The following is a 24173-nucleotide window of genomic DNA, read 5'->3' on the forward strand; positions in this document are numbered from 1 at the left end:
GGTTGCTCTTTCGTTTGATGTATTATTTATAATTGTAAGTTAATTGTAATAAAAAGTGCAAAGTCTTAAAACCCCGATATTCATTTCGAAACTCAATGTATTATGGTGTGCAATTTTTTTATTCCCAAGTTATGGATCATCAAATTAGGGACGAAATTTTCGAAAACGAAAACATCAACCGAACTCACCCAATCTAGATCATATTTGGATTGCTTATAGGCCTTGACTTGTTTTACAAGGTCATGAAATATTAGGGTGTACAGGCTCTTGGTTCTCGAGTTATGAGCTATCAAATTTTGTGTGAAATTTTCGCAAAACATAATAAATAACATGTTACATGTTTCAAAATCAATGAAAGGCGACTGAAAAACTTATATTAGTCAAAGTTTCAAGAAATTCATAGTAAAACTACATTTCGATATACAGTAATTACTTTTAGTTATAAGTACGTACTAATGAATACTAGCGTTAGCCTTGATTCTAATTGTAATAGTTTAATTTCTTAAAAATGGGATCTTTATTAAACAATTAACTGCACTTGACACATATTTTAATATTCATACACTCAATGAACTTATCTACGATATGAGCAATGAACTGTTACGAACTTAGAAAGTTACTTACCACCTATCAACCTTTTCATTTTTAGTGAGTGTGTAAATAAAGCCATGGCAGGAGTGGCCGAGTTTGCCATCTTATCAGGGAAAACAGAACCTGCCCAACTTGGAAGCGGTAAATTATTAGATTGCTGTCAATAAAGATTATTCAGAATATTAACATTTGTTTATTTTCTCTTAGATTTTAACAAGATACTTTCCTCCTTAAGCCTGTTATACATGGTCATAGTTTTAATCAAATGTACCAAACTTATCTTCGATAGTCATTTGATCAAATAAATTGGCTAAAACTTTTACACGCACTATAAACGATCGAATACAAAACAATTTTGTTACTCACTTGTTACATTTTATCATTCAATTGTTGCATTTGTTGGTAGGGATAGTGTAACGCGGTACACCCTTGAGGCAGTTATTTAAAAGAAAGCTGTTTAAATCGTAAATTTTAAAATAAACGAGCAATTATAAATATGGACCGTACATTGAAATGTGAACGCTCACCAACCTGTAGTCTCTGGCCTTGCCAACCGAACTTCAGCCACAATTTTTCCAAGACTTCTTTGTGCTCGTATTTATTGCAATATTCTTTAAGTTTACAGTTATACAAAACAGAATGCTGCTTGTAGGCATCGCGAAGCATTTCAATTGCTTCCCGTGTCCACGTTTAGCGCTACCACCCAGTGATTTTCGTTTGTTTTTCTTTGATACAATATTGGATAGGAATAGAACAAGTTTTATTTTAGAACAGTTGTATCAAAAGTTGGATACAACTTGGTATCGTACACGTTCAAATTCCATTTTGCTGAAACATTTGATACAATATTTGATGGAATATTTGATTATGTATAACAGGCATAAGACAGAGACAATGGAGAACAATATTCAGTTAGGAGTTTGTTATTCTTTTCATATTTCAATGAACGCAACACATACAAATGCAACAAGATATGGTATTAGTTTAGTATGTAACACTTAACGCCACAAGTTGCTTCATCCTCATTTTACCTAAGATTGAAGTGCTCGAATACAAGTATAAAACGTTAGTAAGGAGAAAACTAACGAAACATAATGTTTGAGATGGAATATAAATCGGCCATGTCAATATGAAGTTGATAGTTATATTGCTACGGCCTATATTTCTGTTCCTTATCTGTATTATAAGGCATCGTTACTTCCTCTTTGCATCTTTTATCGAGGAAGATACAGTATACAAAAGCTGATAGAATTTCATATAGGCAAAATCGAAAGATACGGTATGGCGCAATGTGAAAGTCACACCGCTGAGGCAGTAACATATGTTATATCTACTAGCAAAGTAGCTGTCTTGTGTTAAGCCTAATCATGTTGAAAATGAATCAATTCCTGGTATGTTTAATTGTAGCACTTCCCGATGCACACTTCAGTTGTTCTAGCGTAGATAAACAATGCCACGAACACTGATATAATGTTGGACGCTTCACTGATAATGCCATAGTGCGACTGCGTCTGGACTCTTTATAACCAACTGAACTACCGTATATCATAAATGGAAACCACTCATGCTGATACCACCTGTGTAGTATGATTAAGACATTGATGACATCCGAGAATTTTCTGATATGGCATGTTATGGTCATTTGATTTCTTGTCCCCGGTCAATCATCCACCATGCCGTTGACAAAAAGTTGCCTCTCGTGGTAGTCAATAAGGCGAATGTTTATACGCTGAATCGTGTAACGAAAAGGAAACAACAGAAAGTTGCATCAGTGCCACGTAGCGAAAGATCAATGGAAGTTTGTAGTCGTGGAAACTTTCGAACAATTACAAACCCAAGTGTTGGTGCAATGCAATGAAACGATTTCTTTCGTCAGTGCTCCGAAAGTTATCCACGCGGGTTCATGGTTGAGATTGGATTTTGTTACATCATCATCATATATATATATATATATATATATATATATATATATATATATATATATATATATATATATATATATATATATATATATATTCTGCCATTATTGAGAGGCAGTGGCGAAGGGTCGTAAGAGGCTCTGAGGCCCGGCCTACCCATTTACTTTCAGAAATTATAATTTATAATTAATCCATTTCCTTTGTACAGAATGTATGATAGTTTTCTGAGTTGAAAAAAAAATATTGTTTGATAAAGAAATCGTGCTTAGCACCACTGCTAGGAGGCTCACCGAGCAGTGTCTCAGGCAGCAGTAGAATTACCGCCAAGCTACTCAGAAAATCCCACGAGAGTACGTGTTGGTAATAACCTGCGAAAGAGACCAGCCTCAGTGCTTATCGATTTCGTTTCTACATAAAGCGTTTCTCTCGAGACCTTCGATTTCGATTCCATACGTCAAACAAATAAAGAGCAAGAGAATATAGGGCCCCATTCCATACCAACTTTGCTTAATTTTGCGGACTCTAACTAAACACAAAAGCTGGAGCAAGCTATTCTAAAGGTGCTACGCCTATTATCGCAAACTAATGGCTCTTTATTCCGTTATGTTTGCGCAAGCCTGTACGAAATCAGACTCGTTGAGTTCATTAAAATTGAGTAGAGAGTGTGCGTTTTCGAGTTATTGTGAGTGACTTTTTTTTCTTACATTCGCAAAAGTGAATGAGAGAAAATGTCAGTAAGTGGAGAATATGAACATAATATAATTCCTATTAAAGAATCTTCTATATCAGTGGTCTTATGAAAATTCATGTGTTATTAAGGAACGAAGACTAACGCCTGTGTTGAAAATACAACAAACAGAGGGCAAGAGAGTTCTGCATGCATTGGTACAAAAAATATTTGTTGTTGTTAACATATAAAGAGCAACGTATGAAAAAGTATTTAAGTATGATTGTGCTTTTGAAGGGGAATTAAGTGATACACAAAATGACTTGATTGAATGCTTGTCATGTGTTTTGAAGAATATAATTAGGACGAAATTTTACAAGCAGGGTTTGTTTCAGTCATAGACTAATCAACATGGGCCTTAGGCAGAGTAGTTTTGAGGTATGATTTTCGTCATACTAAAGGCCTGACTACTGCAAGAAACATATGTTAGCGGAGCTCTTTTGTATGGCACTAATAGCGCGTCAGAACGACTCTGAATAAGGCCCCATATATTTCTTGTAAAGCACAAATAATGTGATAATCCTCCTTCCGCACCCGATCACGCCTGATTAAAACAAAGTGCATTACGGCGAATTAAGATAAGCTATGAGTCACATACGTGAATTTCAATAAGAAAATCGAGATCCGGATCGAATAAGTGCTGTCGATGGACTACAATTACGTTAAATTTGTGTAAATTTGTTTCCTTGTGTTTCTCTGGTAAAATATTTATGTCTAATCTGTTTAATTTTATTATTATTATTATTATTAATTGTAGTAGTAGTAGTAGTAGTAGTAGTAGTAGTAGTAGTAGTAGTAGTAGAAGAAGAAGAAGAAGAAGAAGAAAAGAAGTACAACATTGGGCCTACCCTCTTGAAACTATCACCCTTCGCCACTGTTGAGAGGTCACTTGCTACAATTGAGAAGCTTCCATACACCATGGTCTTCAGCTAACCTCTTCATCCTCACACGCTATTTTCTGTATTAATGCTGTCCATCAACTGTGGGCTCTCCCCCCCCCCCCTACAGCTTTTTCCTACCACCGTGCCTTGTATGCGTCACTCATAATACAGTTTATTTTCAGTCCATCTCCCAACCTGTTAGTATTCCACTTTTCAATGACATCTAAATCGTTCTTTTTACCCTTACTTTTCTAACACCTTCTCACTAGTTTTCCTTTTGACCCTGCTAATTTTCTCCATTCCTCTCTATGCCCATATTTCAAAAGCTTTCCATCCTTATTCATTGCTTTTTTGCGTACTGTACGTGTTTTTTGCTAGACAGAGTACAATACTTCACACGATTTAACTGTTTTTCTTAACTCTTTATCCAAGGACCACAAAATAGACTTTTCTTCTTCGTACGCGTAAATGTTTCTTTCGCCATTCCTACCTTTGCTTTTATTTCACGTTCACACTCCATGTCGTCACCGATAATACTACCCACGTATCTAAAAACTAGTTACCTGTTTCCCAGGGGAAAATTAAAGCTACAAAGCATTAATAACAATGCGCAAATCAATGCCATGAATTACTAGGAACATGTTTTGATGGATAACAACAAAATCTCTACACTATGGAGTCCATAAGTTGAAGTGGCTGCCTTTTATTGCTCGGTTTAAGTAATGTGCGGAACTCTATACTCCAGAGAATGGATAGGGAAGAAGTTAGAATCCGCTCCTAGATAATAAACTGATTGCTGAGCAAAGCAAACTGATTTTTGTTATTGAACTAATATCGTAGAAGAATTTCGCCATTGAACTTTAACTTTATAAATGTAGATCAAGCCAAGTGATAGTTAGCGAAACTATCACACGATATTAGTTTATTACCTAATCATAGTATGTAATAGGGAAAGCTAGTATAATGGAGAATATTGTGGAATCCATAATGTTAAATAGCAGCTTTAGAAACAGTGGCTCTATGCATAGAAGCAATGTCATGTAGCTTTCGTAGACATAACTGGGTATTAACGTTCCACATCTTACTAAAACCGACTGATAAATGAAAGTAGCTTCTACTATTGTTCTTCTGCTGAAGAGAGATGATGGAATCGTTTCACCGAGTTTCGTCATTCTATGATTATTGCACCACGTTTAAGCTTAAAATATGATGAACCCACTTATATTTTTATTTTACTTTTTGAATATTTCACCAATAAAATGTAAAACTATAAGAAACAATATATGTTTTAAAAGTGTAAAGTAATCATGTACATACTTGTAAACTTTTTTAAAGAAAATAAACATAACTATTGCAGACTGCAGGAAGCTTGAAACACTCTCTGAACGTAAGTGAATTTAAATCGTATGCTTAGGTCTACTTGAGTCCCACATTATTGACACTGTTAATGGTTGGTTGGATTGGAGTTCAGCATCGAGGCTATATGAGACGTAGACCTACAGCTTAATGTGGGATCCGAACCATATAAGTTTCCGCCGGGAATGAAGCCCGAGCCTCTACGCCGAAGACACGTACGCTAACCTTACAGTCAGCAGTATTGACACTATTAAATATTACGTTTGTTGCTTTATTTATGACATCAGTATCACTTGTCAAAGATAAAAGTACGCAGTAGTTTGTACACTGAAAAAATCGTATTTGGTGTACGTAAAATCGTATGTTACATTTGTAAATCCTGTAGTTCTTGGACTTAATGTACAGCAGACGTATAACTGAAAACGCATGTTTTATAATACTTTCTGTATAAGTGTTCCATCTATACATACTTTCCGTATGAAACAATATAGGCGGTCAGGATCTCACATACAAATGGATGTATTTAACATATAGCTGACGAAGATAACGTACATATATATATATATATATATATATATATATATATATATATATATATTTAATAGTAATATATATATAAGGAAGTAATATATATAATATATTTAATAGTAATATATATAAGGAAGACTGTCATCCTGCAACGGCATGATGTAAGATCTAAGGACAGTGTCATGTAGCATACCGATAACGTATGCTTCGTACTAATTTCTGTAGTAAGAAAGAGGATTCCATATATTTGTACAGCGGGGGACACTTCTAAATGGTACACCTTAGCCGTAAATCTCCATATGGCTGTACCATTTAGAAGTGTCCCCCGCTGTACAGTATATCGCTGTCCAGAGAACAGATTTTTCTGAGTGTATGATAAGTGATATATCGATGCTTTAGATATTTGCCTCATGATCTTTGTAGTGGGTACAAGATGGGTAAAAGTCAGGATAAACTCATTTCCTGATCCTTTCCCCAGAAAAGTTTGCTTACAAAAAGAAGGCATCCCTCAGACATTGAAGCTTAGTAGATTAATCGATTGGGGAAAGTAGTAGATTACCCTACAAAAGGGCATCTTCACCCAATGTATTGTTGACTCCCTACTTTCTTGACCTATGAGTACCAGGGTCATTATAGGTATGTAGAGAACCGGTAGGCTCTGTAGGTCACGAATACGTTGGTTTCGATGTGTGTTCGAATAAGAGTCGAAAACCTATCGACGATCCCGACAGTGTAGTAGTAATTTCTCGAGTCACCATGCGTTACTGCAGAGTCTTCCGGTGGAGATCTTTGAGTCTATCCTCATCTGCTGACTCTTCTGTGTAATTCTATGCTGCACACTATCCATGAAACCACAGAGATCCAGCAGGATCTTCACAAGAAGTGACGAGAACCGGTTTAGAAGCACGGATAGTTTATTAGTGGAGGCGCGTATCTCCGGTGACCGACGGGTCCCTCGGGCATTGTGGATATGAGGAGAACGGAAAGACACACTAGTTTCCGAATATGCAAATCCTGGAGTCACATTTGAGGTTGTTCCAGTGTTGAAGCTCAAAACGGCCAGACATTGCAGATCGCTCTCGGCTATTTCAACCCATGTATCAGCTGAGTTTGGCTTGGTTCCAGTTGGAACCCATTCTTGGGCTTACTTGTGATATCCAGCAGGCACGTAGCTAGGAGTGTGTTATGGGGGAGGTATTCAATTTGTTACCTGACACACACACATAAACCAAACACATAGATATATCTCTTAATTCAAGTTGCTCTCCAATTCGACCAAATAATGAAATTTTTGACATTTTAGGGAATCAAACTAAGAACACGGAATACAATAAATGCTTATCCGATACTATATGAAAGTATTACTACAAGAAAGTAGTCACATTAACAGGGATTTTCAAAGTAAACCTGTGTACATGAAAAAAAAAACAGTAGTGTTAAATATAAATGGAATACCTTAAAACGAACTGAAAAAAAATTGCAAACCTGAATACTTAAAGTAGTGTAGAGCAGCCAGACATCAATGACGTTGGTAATGTTTTGTCCAGTATTTTGACTTAGATATTTGTAAAGGTCTTCATAATCTTTGTTGATTTGTTTATATTCTGGTGAGTTCAAAGTATTTTTTATCTCCACCTCATATGCTGGACAAGACTTTTTTAGAAGAATATACTGAAATAAAGTGAAGTCTAAAATGTCAAGAAGTTATAATGGGGAAATTTATAACTTACAGAGTACATTTCAATTTATAGTATAAAAATATAAAATGTACAATATGTTGTTAAAATATACTGTTAGAATCAGTGGTGGCTTTAGAGTTTTCTAAAGGGTGATGTCAGGTCGCTGACTAGCGTTCAGCCCAGAGATGAGCATTTTTGATAATCCTCACTAACACTCATCCTCAATCAATTCCCTCACATTCATCCTCAGCCACACTGATCCTCAACCGACTCCCTCACCCCCACCCCCACCCCCAATCGACTCCTCACACTCACCCTCAGCTACACTCACCCTCAATCGGCTACTTTACACACACCTTCATTCGACTCCGTAACACACCCTCAGCCACACTCACTCTCAATCGACTCCCTCACTCTCACAGTTCCCTTCATGTACTAAATAAACAGTGAGTAAGGGTAAATGATTCTCATTCAAGTACAGTAATTGAAATTTATATAATACACGGTATACATTATATCTAGGGTATACTATTATTTAACAGGTATAGGGTATATGGTATAGGGGGTATCCCATATATATATACATACATATATATATATATATATATATATATATATATATATATATATATATATATATATATATATATATATATATATATATATATAGCCTCTAATAGATGGCAGAACTGAGATTAAAATGTTTAGCTTAACCACTGACGTGTATACGACTATTAAATAAAGGAAGGAGATTATATAAGTGAAAGTAAGTTATTATAAAAGTATTCGTGGCATGTAAATTTTAGAAAGGAACGGAAAACACCCCTCTAAATGTGGGTATTAACCACCCAGAATGTCCTTTGATTTCTAGGGTGCGTTGGAAAAAGGGCGATTGGGGGAGTTTGAGATTTCATTACCTATTAGACCATTTTCTTATGACGAAAGCCATTATGCACTTTAAAAAATATCAAAAGTTTAAACTTTATTTTACTAATACCAATGTAGATTCTTCAAGGCTCGTTTTAAGAACTGAAGTCGTTTCCTGCTTCGTCCAAATCTTACATTTAGCTCTGTCCATTAGTGGCTCCTCTGTACATTAAAGGAGCAGTTCGACTTAGAAATGCATTTTTTACAATTTATTTCCATTTGTAGAGTTGAAAATTCTAAAAGGTATGGTGTTTGTTTGATCGCGATACGTTCAGTCGTTAGCAAGTAACAGAGGAAGAAACATTTTGTGATGACGTCATAGGTGGTCAAGGAGCTAGAGCAGGCTTACAATACATACTACACAGTGCCAAGCATTTCGTTTGTGAGAGGTGCGGTGGCACGTTCTAAGTGCGGTTTCCTTTTCCAGAACTGGTTGCAAAGACTTACAAATATCATCTGCATGTAGAAAATGATATCTGATGGTGGGCTGTACAAACGTTTTTATAATATTATAAAACGTATCCTATAAAGCATGAGTTCAGCGTTTCAAAAAAATCGAAACCAATATGTAAATAGATGGCGGACGAGATTGCTGCAACCTTTTCTTTAATCATTCTTCCGATTTCCAAACATAAGTATGTTCATTTTCACGTTTTGTTGCAATTTTTAACGCTGACCCTATAATTTTGTGCTTCAAGGTATGTACAGGAGCGCAACATATGATGCAAAAATGAAATAACATCTGTAAAGTTTGCCAGAATACGAAAAACACTTCACCGGTTAAATTTCTTTTGTTCTCATAGCTGTCCGCGGAACAACTCTCATCACCCGTTTCATCATCATTGTCACATGATACAGAGAAATTAAACGATGAATAAATGTCTTGAGGAACAGTCATCGTCACTGATTCCTTCTACAAGCCGGTATATTTCACTCCCTAATTCACACTGTATAGCTTATTTCTAAAGCAGTATCTTCAAAATCATGAGTGACATCGTCTCTATTACCCTCTAATGCCTCGTCTTGACTACAACCGTCAATTGCGTCTTGTACGATATTTGTACGTTGCTAACTGGACATAGATCGGTGCTTGTTCAATGGCTCGGATTTTAAACCTTTCAATAATATACTTGGAACAACATTCTTTCTTAGTTTGCGTGTAAATAATTCTCCTGGCATTAGCCAGAATTGGATCTAGACGGTAAAAACTCAGGGGAGGAGGAGTCAGAACCCAGACTATGATATGTATATCATGTTTACTAAAAACTTTCAAAAATATCTAAATAATAGCTTAAATCAATTTTGTCATTCAAAAACGGAGGGCCTAGGCCCCCGGCTCCAGCCTAGATCCGCCACTAGCATTAACTTTTCTTTCAGTAAACTTGACTTCTCGAAGGCAGGTTCTTCAAGATGTTTGGAACACGAGTGATTTTATTTGGTACATTTTTTACCCATTGATTTTCTTGAGCCATAATTTATATCGATCTGGTGATTTCTCACGACTTAGAAACGTAAGGAAAGATAATTTATGACCTCAGCTTTAATTGCACAAGAACTACAACCGAAAACACAGCAGGTGTTAGGCATTTCTACTTCACTTCACAGACACAACACGCGCTGTACTAACACGTGTTTTCTACTTCACACTAGTGATTCTTTCAGAAAAAATCCAGGGGGGGGCACTTAGTATTCGGAGAGGTACATTATTTTTACACAGTATTATTATATTTATTATATTATAGACGTATTATTTTGGTCTCCTCCGGGGGAATCTCTCAGAGCTCCGGGAGACAGTGACACCCTAAAAACATGTCTGGAAGAAACACTTTCACTCAACAAACGTAATTACTGCTCTCTCTCTACTCTTTTTTATACTAATGATGTAGGAAAAACAACTAACAAAAACGTCCCTCAAGAATTCAACACAGAGCAAGACTGCTAACAAATCCAAAACACAATCTATTAAATCCAATGCACTTATTAAAGGTTTATCAGCTTGCTGATTCTCATTGAGTTTCTCGCGTATCCCACCAGTGACGTCAGCATTTACGATTCATCAAAAACAAATGCCTGTAGAAGCTGAACGAGACGGACTATCAAGATATAAAAAAATACGGGTCTCTTATTTTTTGTTACTCTTTCTATTGCACCAAACTTGTTTTTAACTTAACTGCTCCTTTAAGATGAGGGTAGGAGCTCAGGGCAATCGCATTTGCCCAGCTAGGCTCGGAATGGTTGAGAGCCACTGCCCTAGGTTGCCAGAAACGTGTATATAAAGTTACATGCTCTGGAGTTGAATCAGGAACTTCAAAAATTCATACCACTTAATAGTATTGAAACAAAAGCCCACTGCACTTTAAAATGGAGTTTTTGTTTGCACTCCATAATTAATTGCTTTTGCTTTTGAGTTTAACGTCCCTTTCAGCAGTGAGGCTATATGAGACTGGACCTACAAATTAACGTAAGCCTACAAGGCGTCCCGTAAAAAACGGGACAGTCCCGATTTTGGACCCGAATGTCCCGCGTCCCCGTATATTTAGTCGGAACAGGCAAATTCTGACATTGGTTGTCAACCTTGTTATTAGTGAATGAACAATAAGCTGTGAATAAACAGCTTGGTGCAAGTTATCACACCACTCTCTCCGATTTCATAGCTAGCAAGCTAATAGGCTTCCAACGCAGTGTCCATTGGCAGTCAAGGGGATCTGTAATCTTTGATCAAGTGCACGAGCTAAGCTGTTATTAATAATTCAAATGAAATGTTCCAATTTTGTGTCAACAAGAATGCCTAAACGAAAGTGCACTTTTTTTTCAATTTGGAGGAGAAATGCCTTTCTCTGAAAGCAACGAAGTTAAACTATGAAGTTGACTGCAAAATTTGCAATGCTAATTTTTCCATTGCACTGGTGGAAGTTCGGACATTCTTCAACTCCAGAAAACAAGCAAATATAAGATGACTTCAAGTGCTTCTACATCTACAAGCACAGGGAAGATAAGTGATTATAACCAGAGCTACAGTTTATTGGATTACACATCAAAGGTCATAAAAGTATTAAGATGTTAAGTTCAAATGTGCCAGAACAAAAGCACATTATTGTGTCTATTTATACCCTGGCCGGTGAACGATGATTTCTGACAGCTTCGCACAAGGCCACGGTGAGTGAGCAGAAGACAGCAGGTCAACCAAACTTAGGCTCACAACCTGTCGCGTCTCCATGGTAACCACCGCACATTGTCAAACTTTCACTCACCCCTCTCACCCTCAACGAGGAAGCAGACGATTCTTCCCGTGCGCGAGAAGCACATGGCAACATCGCACTCCTCAGTAGTCCTCGCGAGCTGAGCTGTCAGAAATCATCGTTCGCCGGCCAGGGTATAGGACATTGTAGGTGCATGATTTTCTTTCGTCTGCTACATTCTTAAATAATGTAGCATGTTCAGATGGAAAAAAAAATCTCATTTGTAAATGCAAAACATTCATAGGAGTTCTCCAGAAGCATAAAGTCTCCTGAGAACAAATTGTTCGCTACTCCCTTGTATTCATTTCAAATAATGCAGTGGAAATGTTTCCAAAAATATGTTTTGTGCTGGAAAGTTAGGGGGGGGGGGAGTGAGAGATTGAACATGTCTCGTATTCTCATGGAAAAAATATGGCAGGCTTAGAATAACGTGGAATCCGAACCACATGAGCTCTCGCCGGGAATGGAACCCAGGTCTCCCTCGCCAAAGCTTAGCTACGAAGGCGCTCACTCCATAATGAAAAATCAAAGAAAGAAATGCAGAATGTGCCATAAAGTTCCTTGTAGTGTTATTTTGTTGCCTAGCCTTTAAAATGCTGAATTATTAGAAATTATTGGAGTTAATAGGGTATCTGACCTGATGTGTTTTACAAATAACCTAATTCAAATTACAAGGAATGTGGATTGCCCTCTTCTGTTAAAAATATTACAATTTTCAGTCTTTCAGAAATTCTTATTGATTTTGGTACCGTACCATTATAATTAGAAAGCTGTCTGTTCATTGTCAAATATCTGATTTTGCTATATAAGAACTTGAAATAAAGTTTCTTACCATAAGTTAACATTAAGAAAATACTAACCATTTCAGAATATGATTTTTACAGATTACAAAGTATTATAGAGTAGTAATGAATTGAAATGCCATTACATTCTATTATTATGCCATTTAAGCTAAAAGAGAAAAGTGATAATGAAATAAACGAATATGAAATAATTGGTGGAATGGGAATGTGAGAGAATACGGAAAACCCACAGACACGATGTTGTCCACCACCACAATCTCGTGTTACCAGGGATGGAACCACGGACTTCTCGGATCACACATTAGTGTTCTACCACAGAGCCACCGTGTCCCGAAAGTTACTGTTCTTCGCCCTGAACGTACATTTGAGTCTGCGACCTTTCACACTAAATGTTGATCATTCATCATTAAATCAAAATATTCTCCCTCTCACATCCTTATAATTCAAAGATGTTCGATAACTTTTTGGTGTATTTTCCCATATTTTTTTTAATAATCAAAAATATTTAAAATTTCACGTAATACAGTAGGAAGTCGAAAATCCGAACTAATTGGGACCACAGTTAGTTCGGATTTTCGAAAATAACCAAGAAAATGCCATTTAGGCTTACATATACTGTATGATATGTTCTTCTATCGATACAGTGGTTATTTAGTACATACAGTAATTACAATACCGTACGTAAGGCTACCTACATTATATGTTTCTGAAGAACCTGAAAACTTATAGGCCTAAGATAAAATAAAAATTAAAAAATATGTATGACCAACAGTTACATATGAATGAACTTTTGTAAAAACACTGACTTCACACAACGTCGACGGACACACTATTGTTTGTTTATCGCTAGCGTTAAGATAAAATGTAAAAAGCTCCTAGGGACCGCGTTCGGATTTTTGACGTTCGGATTATCGACGTCCTACTGTACTTACAGGCTTACCAAAATGCTGAAATTTTTAAAATGATTATAAAATGTTTGAAAAACTTTTTCACTTTTCAGAAGTGCATAATCAAAATGCACGGTTAACTTTATATAGAGTATCGTTGAACAACGGAAAATGCCTTACTAACAAGTAAGAAACACCAATTAAATAACATTTTATTCCACATAGATTTCGTTTTACTAAAACAATAAAAATATATAATCTTTTTTCTGTTTTATTACTGTAAAGTTATGATGAACGGATAGTGACGTTTTTATTTCCCTTTCCTTATAATGTTAAATTTAAAATATAGCATAGGATTGTTTCCACGTTAGGCTTAACTGGATGTTCACCTAGTTAATCTTTAAAATAAGATTTCCTCGGTGAAGCTGTAGATGCTCAACAGATATCGCGTAGATATACTCGTAGTAAATAATGATGGATGGTCTATGATTGCTAATTTAATTTCAGAGAAGCAGAAATGATACAAGAAAATCAAGAAGTCTTGAAACCAACTGCAATTGTCAGGAAAATAATTAGTATTAAATTTCTCTTAAATCTAAATATCCCTTTCTCCGAAGATAAGACAGAAAAGGAATTAGGCAGAACAGGAATTCCTGTTCTGCCTAAAGATAAGATTAGATAGAAAATGTGTTACAAAGTGCTGGAGGCTCATTACGCAGAACTGGAAGACACCACAAAAATGAGTTTGTATCGCAATGTAGCCAAGTTTATACTTAACAATTTCTTTTAAAATTATTAAAAGTTCCTTCAGAAATAGATACTTCCCCATAGCCCTAGTATTTTTTTTAAATATCAACTTGCAGATTTCAACCATAATTTCACATGTGCTAAACGCTGTCAGACAAATAAATGAATAAGAATTTTAGAAAAAATCCCCCAAAAAATGGATCAAGAGATTGACACCTTGGCCAAGAACTTTAGGAATGGTAAAAAAAAAAAAAAAAAAAAAAAAAAAAAAAACATCAAAAGATTGCAATCTTTGCCAATAATTAGTTTTTGGATCATGGGTCACAAAAGTTTTGAACGGTTCGTAAATCGAGTTTTCATACTTTTACGGAATAAGCACATCATACTGAGTTAGATAATAGTTTGGGTTTGACTACATTATATGTAGTTCTCCAGATATAAGGCCTACAAGAAAATTTTTGACTGAAATAAATTTGATCTTTTGATCCAGAAACAAGATAATAAGAAGTTTTGGCAACATTGCGCCGTGAATAACTGCATTCAAAAGAACTAAAGGAAATCATGCATGGAAGCAAACGTTTCTTTTCTTCTTCTTCTTTAATCAGATGAAATCTAATTATTCAGATATAGATAAGAGGGCCAACATGTAGGAGGAAAACTATACCTTTAAGAGATTTCTTTTTGTATAACAAATATAGTATGTTAATGTAAGTGGTACCATTTGAAAGCCTGCTCTATTCTGAAGAGAATGAAGTATGAACCATGATCCTAGAATAAATAGTAATGATGCAGTAGCTGCTTGACTGAAAGTATTAAAAAATACCCCAAAAACCCAAGCTCTTAAAATCTGAATGGCAAAATCTATTCCATACTGGCAACTTCAAAGGCTTCAAAAAACGAAATGAGGCGCATCGGAGGAGTATGGATTTATTAGGAAAAAATATTTGCACAAGATATCGTGTTACTTCTTCAAATTTGGTGCAAACTCACTCCAACATCTATACATAGCAATTCACTTCCTTTGTGAGTCTCCTATCCTTTACTTGTGTGAGTAAGGAGACATACACAGTGGGAAGGAGATGCATGGTCATAATAGAACGATGCGCTGAGTAGACAGCGCAGGTTCAGCTAGTCAGAATAGAAATGCTGGAGAAAATGCTAGAAAACAGAGCAGGTTCTATCGACAAGAAATGCTATAGGATATGCCATGGCAAACAAAATGCTATAGCATTCGCTACTTTACGCGGTAGGACATCAATGTTACGATTTTTGCTACGAGAAATGATGCTACGATAAAATGCTTCCGACTAAAACTAGCCTTAATCAATTGCAAGAAACCGTTTCTCGGTATGTATTATTGTTTTCACTCTATAGTAATCAATGTTAAAATCTAAACTATGATTTCTCTACCACTTCCGGTGATAGGATCACCTCCACCAACAAATTCGATTCCTAAGTTTTGACTCTCCACATCCTAGCCAAAATTGATGGTGATCCACAAGGTAGTTCCTTTGTTTTTTTTGTCTCTGGGACACATGGACAGACAGTTACATGTACATATATCAAGGAATTTTGTTAAACCAAACTTCTTAGAAACTGTTGTTGTCCTGAAGTTCGAACACTCTTGGAGCCTTCAATGCTGAAAATACAATATAAAAGCACATGTGGTTTTAAAAAGAAATATTATGGTAATAGTGAAAATACGAGGTGTGTTCAAAAACTATAGAACCTTTCGTTGGCAAAAATACATTTATTGATTTAGAAATCCGAAATACTAATCAAAGTAGTCTCCTTCACTCCCGCCATTGCTGGAAACACTTCAGGAACGCAGTTTTTGGAATGGTGAGAAACCATGTCGTCGCATTCCGCATTGATGTCTTGACTCAAATCGGGTCTCTTTTAGTGGCATTTTTAGCTTGAGAAATAACCAAAAGTCACACGGAGCCATGTCGGGTGAGTAGGGAGCCTGAAGACATACAGGAGTGTTGTGTTTGGCGATGAAGACTCTAATAAAATTTCCTGGACATTCTTCTCATGCCCAAATTGTCGTTCTAAACTAAATGTACCGATCCAATTGAATGGTTTCCGCTTGGATATCGACAAGCTTTAGGCAAAATTTGATACAACATCGCTGCTCTTATTTCTTTGTCATTTTACAAAAAACTGAAATCCGACGACCATTCATTAAACGTCTTCACTTCTTGGGCGACTGTCAGCGATTGACACTTTCATCCTGTGGGAAAAGTTCATCACCACTGTAAATGAGTGGCCCCTCTACATCTACACTGAAGAAAATCTCCCGGGTTTCACTGGTTTACGAGGGAGAAAATACTTGTAAGGTTCCATACTTTTTGAACACACCTCGTATGTGCATAACGTGTTTACACATGCATACGTCAACATCTGTTCGATGTTTTTCTAACAGTTCTTACAAATAGCCATCTCTTAGCATTTTTAAGATATTCATTGTAGAATGTGAGTAAACATTATCAATATTTACCTTATCCATACAAGCTGGAATAGTATGAATTGGTATCGGCTGCCACAGAATATTGGGATTCCACATTTCCTTCTTGTCTGGTGGGAAGAGACCAGCCAGAAAACACGATGCACTCATTATGGTACGATCCAAATCACTGCTGGTCACATACACATCTTCGGGCGAATAGGATGTCACAAAGTCAGAATATAGAGAGCGTATACAGCAACCGACATCAAACATCTGCTGTTTACCTAGCTGATTATGAGCAATACCGTATTTTAACATTATATTTATTAAAAATCTACGACAAATCTATCTACAACATTCTAAAGTGAAAATGTTACATTAGCTTTCTTTCTCGTTCTATCACTATCTAACGTTCTATCACCTTGTACAGTCAGCGACAAAAGTTGTTTTCGATTGATGAAATTAAATTAGTTTCGTAAATAACTTCAGAATGGTAGGACAACTTGAGTATACTTTTCAGTAAATTAAAAAGAATGTAACTTTCTGTACATTCCAGCCATACCACCGTTACTTCCAAAATAAATTTAACGAAATAGAAAGAACTTTTGTCGCTGACTGTGCATACAATGTTAACTTATAAACGTTTGTCAAGTGAATAAATAGTAGAAACTGAAATTCAAAAGAAATATCGCATTCACAAAAACTAAGAGTAAAAATTATCTAAGAAATGTTGTCAAGAAATTTAATTGACACCGAATAATGACGCTGAAAGTAACCTTAGTAGCAGGGACAACTTGCAAATCGCTTGCTGTAAGCTTGCATTGGAAGTCTACAAGCTTACATCCGGCTTGATTGAAAAGCGTGAAAGAATGCCGCAAGCTGGATTCCAGTAACGAAGTTACATGGGGGCAACCTTGCATTTAGTGTTCTATTCAAGCTTCAGGCAAGCGTTTTAGGATGGCGGCAAGTCAATGCCCAATGAACGGCCAGCGATACTATAACGCTCTGCGACGGATCTAAAGCATCGCTTGCAAGTATTTGGTCTAGGAATTAATTCGTGCGGTTGGTACGCACACATTGAAGCTGTAGTACAAACACAAAATACATAAATACCTTAAGAAAAATATTGTCCATCGCTAGCCACCACTTTCGCCCATCTGTCAGGCAATGTACGGATTCCGTGGCGAAAGAAGTCCTCATTCTTGGAAGCGATCCAGTCAGAGACCCATGTTTCGATATCTTCTGAAGAAGTAAACCGCTGTCCAATCAAATCGTTGTTCATGCAATCGAACAAGTAGTAGTCCGAAGGAGCAACGTCTGGTGAATACGGCGGGTGGGGTAAAACTTCCCATCCGACATTTTCTAAATAGGTTTTGACCGGTTTTGCGACATGTGGGCGAGCGTTATCATGTTGAACAATAAGTTTATCATGTCTGTTCTCCCATTCTGGTCGTGTTCTGGCCACAGCTTGCTTCAAACGCATTAATTGTCGTCGATAACGTTCTCCATTCATAGTTTCACCCGGTTGCAGCAGCTCATAGTACACCACACCTTTCATATCCCACCATATGCACAGCATAACCTTTGCACAGTGAATATCTCGTTTTGGTTGTGATGGACCTGGTTCACCTGGTTTCACCCAGGCCGTTTTTCGTTTAGGGTTCTCGTAATGGATCCACTTCTCATCACCCGTAATAATTCGATGCAGAAACCCCTTTCTGCTCTGTCGTTGAAGCAGCAATTCGCAAATGGTTTTTCGTCTTTCAACGTCTCTGTCTTTCAATTCATGTGGAACCCAATGTGACATCTTTTGAATCATTTCCATGGCTTTCAAGCGTTTGGAGACTGTTGTTTGATCAACGCCTAATGCTGCTGCAAGTTGTTCCTGCGTTTGACACGAATCCTGCTCGAGCAATGCTGTCAATTCTTCGTCTTGAAATTTTTTTTGGGCTGTCCAGCTCGCTCTTGGTCTGCCAAGCCGAAATCACCACTTCTAAACCGTGCAAACCACTTCTGACACGTTCGCTCAGCTAGAGCATGGTCACCATACACTTCCACCAAAATACGATGACTTTCAGTCGCACTTTTCTGCATGTTAAAGTAATGCAGCAGGACACCCCGCAAAAACACTTTATCAGGCACAAATTGCGCCATGTTCACTTAACTACAAACTGGTGTTGTTGACGCTTTAATCCACTGCCCTATACTACGAACGATACGCGATGACAGGGGTTTGCAACACATGTGTGGATACACGAAACTGTGGGACGCTCCGTTCGTTGCGCCATCTCTTGTCCACCCGCACGAATTAATTCCTAGACCAAATACAATTAATTCCTAGACCTTCAGATTGTATGAAAGCATGCGGTGGAAGGGCAAGCGTAGAAAGCCAAAAGCCAAGGACGTGTCAACTGGCCGGAAGCTTTCTTGCTACTTGGGGAAGAGTCTCTTGAACTACAAAATTAACAACAATAATAATAATAATAATAATAATAATAATAATAATAATAATAATAATAATAATAATAATAATAATAATAATAATAATAATAATAAGTGGCCACTTACCTTTGTCAGCTGTCCCCACCCTTCTGGAAAATATTTAGTTCTATTTGCGTACGGATCTGTAGCGTACGGAGTCCTAGGCGTTCTCGCTCCATGTCGAAACAACTATAAAAATATTAAAATTAAATTTCACATTCACTAACATATGTTAATACTGTTTCATTACGTAAAGTAGAAAACGCAATGCCGTGGTTAGTGAGATTGATTTCGTATTTTTTTTCAATGTGTCTGTTTTCCCCTTCCTTTCAAACAGACAATTCAATATTAAATTTTATATTAAGGAGCGCTAATTGTTTCCTTCAAGTTTTCGGCTTGGTGCAAACTATAGGATAAAATCGTGGTTAATTAAAGGTTCTAATTTATTTTAGTTTACATTTCTTTAATTTGTCTAGCAGCTAAGTTAGTGTTACACAAATATTAATACTCAATTCTAAATAGAGTTAGGGTCTCCTAATGGTGTTGTGTAGGTTCGCGCTAAACTGTGTTAAATATTACGCTATCATAGTCAGCTTATGATCCCTCGCTTGTAATTCAAGTCCCCTCCAGGAGGCTGGCCCTTGGGAACCACTGGTTTAAAGTTTAAGGCGATGTAAAGTTGACCCTGGTATATTCATTCTAAAGAAAAGCAGGGTTAACTTTACATTGTCTGGAACTATATCGTGACTATATCGTTAACACGCGTTTTTGGCCCAGGAAATCCGGATTCGATTCGCGGCGTAATCCCATGTGGTTCGGATTCCACGTGAAGCAGTAGGTCCATGTCTCAATATAACCTTGGTGTTGCTAAACTCCAACGAAATATAATGCAATTCACATTGTATGTTCCAGTTGGTATCCTTATATGGTTCATAAAGAATGTTAGCTAATAATGGCCATCTAGTTCAGTTTCGTGGGCATTTCTCGTGCAATTGAAGCGATCATGGCTTATCAATAACGACACTACAACGCTATTTGCCGCAAAATACTTCTAAACCAGACCTATTTTGGGATGCAAATAAAGACGAATTGGAGCGTGTAATGTGAAGTTAATCTTAGAAACATTTTTGTACATGGTAAAAGTAACAAGGTCAAGACGTTTTCAATTTTACATCATCAATTGAGTGGAACCCAAGTTCTGTACGTAAATTTGAAATCAAAAGAAGGTGTTGCAAAACAAAGTGCGAGATTTCTGCAAAAGCCAGTGTGTTCATTGTGAGCACCGTAAGCTAATATTATTTCTGTGATCTCATAAAAATGGTAAAATTGTAGACGCATTCATGTGAAGTGCGTTTTATAACACTTTTATTTGGACAAAGACTTATTTAAGGATAATTTATTTGTACCGCGTAAGAAGTGAACATAAATCAAGAATTATAATGCAATGTGTTTCACAAGTAATAATACTGATAATCTCCTCTTTCTCTTTTTAAACACGCACACACACAAAACAGAGAAACGAAAGCAACACGCATAGTAGCAGGTTGAACTTCAATCTTTGTGACGTCATCCGTACGTGGCTAATAAGAGTGCTACTTCAGCCATGTATTGGATGAATCTCTTGGGATCGGCGAAAATGCAAACAGCAAGAGATAGCGAATGATGGGTTTTTAATATAGATTCAGCATCTGAGGAACAGGTTCTGACTTTGATCCTATTTCTCTGTTGCAGTCTGTAGGGCATATTTTTGGAACTGGGGAGTCAAAACTTTTTGCTTAAAATTCGTACTTTATTGCTATTTTCTGTATTTTTTGATGGTTTATGTTAGCTTAGGTCAGTTTAGGTTAGTTTGGGTTAGTTTAGGATAGGATTATTGGATTTGGGGGACCAGAATTCTCTGCTTAAAATTTGTACTTTCTTCGTATGTTTTGTTTTTGATGGTTTAGGCTAGGTTACGTTAGGTTACGTTAGTAATTACCCTTACGTAACATCAACTTATTTCTCCTGTAAAGATGGTGTTCTTTTACCTGATTTTGACCCACCAGTTTCAAAATTATCCTGCCTCTAGTTATGGATGTACTGCTTCGAGTTTGAGTATTGCATTCGCATAGTTTGGAAGTATACCGTAGTTTCACACTATAAAGCGAAACTCGTTATGGCTTGTGTACAGCCCCCTCCCCCCAGTTCTTTGTCACCGGAACTGGAAGAATCACTACTACTACTACTACTGCTATTACTACTACTACCACTACTACTAACTGCTACTACTACTACTACTACTGCTGCTGCTACTACTACTACTATTACTATTACTCCGACTATTACTAGGCTACTACTTATATCGAGAACAGAACCCAACCAACCCCTGCGGGGCTTCTAACCGTTCCTATTACTACTACTACTACTAGTATTGCTACTAACTACCACCACTACTACTTCTACTACTACCACTACTACTGCTGCTGCTGCTACTACTACTACTACTGTTATTACTACTTATTCTAAAGCCTCCTTACCACAAGATTTACATCTTAAATCTTTATAACATGTGATTCCGATTCATTATGAACTAATATGAATCATTAGGATCACTATGATTCGTTAAAAATCACTGGGGAGAGCGGGCTATACTCAATCCCTCGTTATTTTAAGATAAAGAATTTAATTTAATTTATTGTTAGGACATCAAATTCAAAGTTAAAAAAGGGATATTAGAATTACCACATGGAGCAATAACAACGAACCGGTGTCTGCTGAGCGTTCCGTGTTTACATAATCTTCAGCATTGAAGCACAGAAACAAACAAGGAAGTATTAAAAAGATCCCTTTCAAAATATTCATCTAGAAAATTATTTCGTTCCTAATGGCTGAATGGAACCTAGTTTGATTCGCAATTAATTTAAATATAGTTAGCCTAAACATTATTATCAATGTCAATACTCGTTAATTTAATGTTTTCATTCCATTCCGTTCGGCATCTGTAAAATGCCGTGTACTTTGGCCCAAACATAGATTCAAATGGCCTATTTCCTATAATTGTCCAAAATAAGGTTGTATTAATAGTACTGTATCACATTTGAATGCTAGAGGAAAAACTGGGAGTTTTAAATGTTGAGTTTTTTTTTCTTTTGTTGAAATGCACAAATTAGTTCTTCATGATCATGCTGTTACAAGTGAATTATAGTGGCAATAGTTATTTCCCAAACTTTCCAAGTATTTGAAGTAATTTAAATATATCTATGTAACACATTATACGTCATGTCATTATTTATTTATTTATTTATTTATTTATTTTATAGATTTAAGTTATTATCCTGTATTAACTGTAAGAGTCTTTTTATAAGCATCCAATTTCTTGAGGTGATTATCATTTCCACTGTAATTGGGAACGTATAGAAGCTATTTAATAAATGTATTATAAACTCTTTTTCTTTTGTTTTGTAATATTTCACAGTAGAATATTAAATGATTTAGATTACCAATTTCTTTTCCACACCAACAAATATTTGTATCTTTTTTTCCTTATACAGAACAGTTTTTTTGGTGTTAAAGCTGTGTGGAATATTATTCGGTAAAATAGCACAATTTTTGATCTGGACCACATACTTAACACTTCCCAATTGTTAACTTCCGCTAAACTCCAGTAATACTTGCCAGGACCTTCTCTATTTTTCTTTTTCCACTGGGTAATTAATGTTTCTATTTTGTTTTTGATAATATATTTGAAATTATAGTAAGGAATTTGTATATTAGTTTTAATGCCTGTATTAGCTGCAGCTTTACTTAATTGGTCAACTGATTCATTAAATTCTATGTTTACATGAGCTTTTGTGTAAATTAAAATAGTATTGAAGTCATTAGATTTTAATGATTGATATAATTTTTAAAATATTCCAAGAAATTTGAATAGTCCATCTTGTATTATTCAGTGCTGTAATAACACTCAAAGCATCCGTACATATACATGCATGTTTAAGATTGTTTTTTTAATAAGTAAAAATGCTTGTCTTATGGCGAAGGCTTCGCCTTCAAACACAGACATATTACAAGGTAGTTTGTATTGTTTCTGTATACATAACTGCGGTATCAATAAGGCTGCGCCAACTTGTTTATTTTTTTTTTTTTGGTTTGATGCATCAGTGAATATAAGTATATATTCTTATGGAAGAGAATCTATATAAAATTGCCAAATGTTTTTTATATGTGTTATGTAAGTTTTCAAATTTATGATATTGTATATATTGTGGAATTATGGCTGGAATTTTTATTAAGTTAATATTGTAATTGAATAAGTATGCTGGTATACTTGGAGCTTTTGCTATATTAGCTTGCAATTCTTTTATATTCTTAAAGGCAGTATAGATCCATGGCAATGATTTTTGGTAAGGAAGTTTTTTTTACTTAGATTTATAATTTCCATGTTTCCTAGTTTTTTTAAATTATAATTGAGGATAGTTTGCCGTCTGTTGGAATATTTTTATTTCTATCGGTACATTCATTGTGGCTTCTAAGATAGCATTCCTTGGACAAAAGGCTGGTTGAGATAAAATTGTCTTAATCGTATCATAATGAATTTGTTGAATTTTTGTATAAAACATTGAATAATTGGTATTAAAAAAACATGGAACCATATAATATTCTTGCTGTTAATGTTTGTTGATTAATCATATTCAGCACATGAGGTTGTATACCCCATTTTTTGGCACTCATACTTTTCAATATATTATGATATTTAGTTGCTTCTTTGGTTAAATATTGAAGGTGCGACTTCCAGGATAAGGTAGTATCAAGTCCTAAATATTTCAAATGTTTCGTAAATTTTAGCTGTTTCCCATTAATACTTATTTGTGGCAAATATTTTATACGTTTCTTTGTAAAGATTGTAAATGATGATTTTTCCCAATTAATATCCAATCCATTTTTAGCACTCCATTGATTTATATTTTGCATATTGTGTTG

At 35.9% G+C, this 24173-nt stretch overlaps 1 protein-coding gene across 4 annotated transcripts in view; it reads right to left on the bottom strand.

Moving 5' to 3' along the window:
* LOC145685901 (lysosomal acid phosphatase-like) overlaps positions 1-24173 on the bottom strand; it is a 73831-nt gene that overhangs the window by 12733 nt on the left and 36925 nt on the right. Inside the window, exons 1-5 of one of the 4 annotated variants that reach the window (XM_081758652.1) lie at positions 21959-22203; positions 19302-19403; positions 16785-17021; positions 7488-7673; positions 625-748 (exon numbers count right to left, since the gene is read on the bottom strand). In XM_081758652.1, coding sequence (XP_081614778.1) covers positions 625-748; positions 7488-7673; positions 16785-17006 — 532 coding nt within the window. In that variant the 5' untranslated portion in view covers positions 17007-17021; positions 19302-19403; positions 21959-22203. Of the gene's footprint in view, positions 1-624; positions 749-7487; positions 7674-16784; positions 17022-19301; positions 19404-21935; positions 22204-24173 lie in introns of those variants that run through there. The other 3 variants (XM_081758650.1, XM_081758651.1, XM_081758653.1) reach the window with 3 other exon arrangements.

This window comes from Thermobia domestica, chromosome 5 (genome assembly GCF_964235325.1).
Source record: "Thermobia domestica chromosome 5, izTheDome1.hap1.1, whole genome shotgun sequence".
Lineage (NCBI taxonomy): Eukaryota > Metazoa > Arthropoda > Insecta > Zygentoma > Lepismatidae > Thermobia > Thermobia domestica.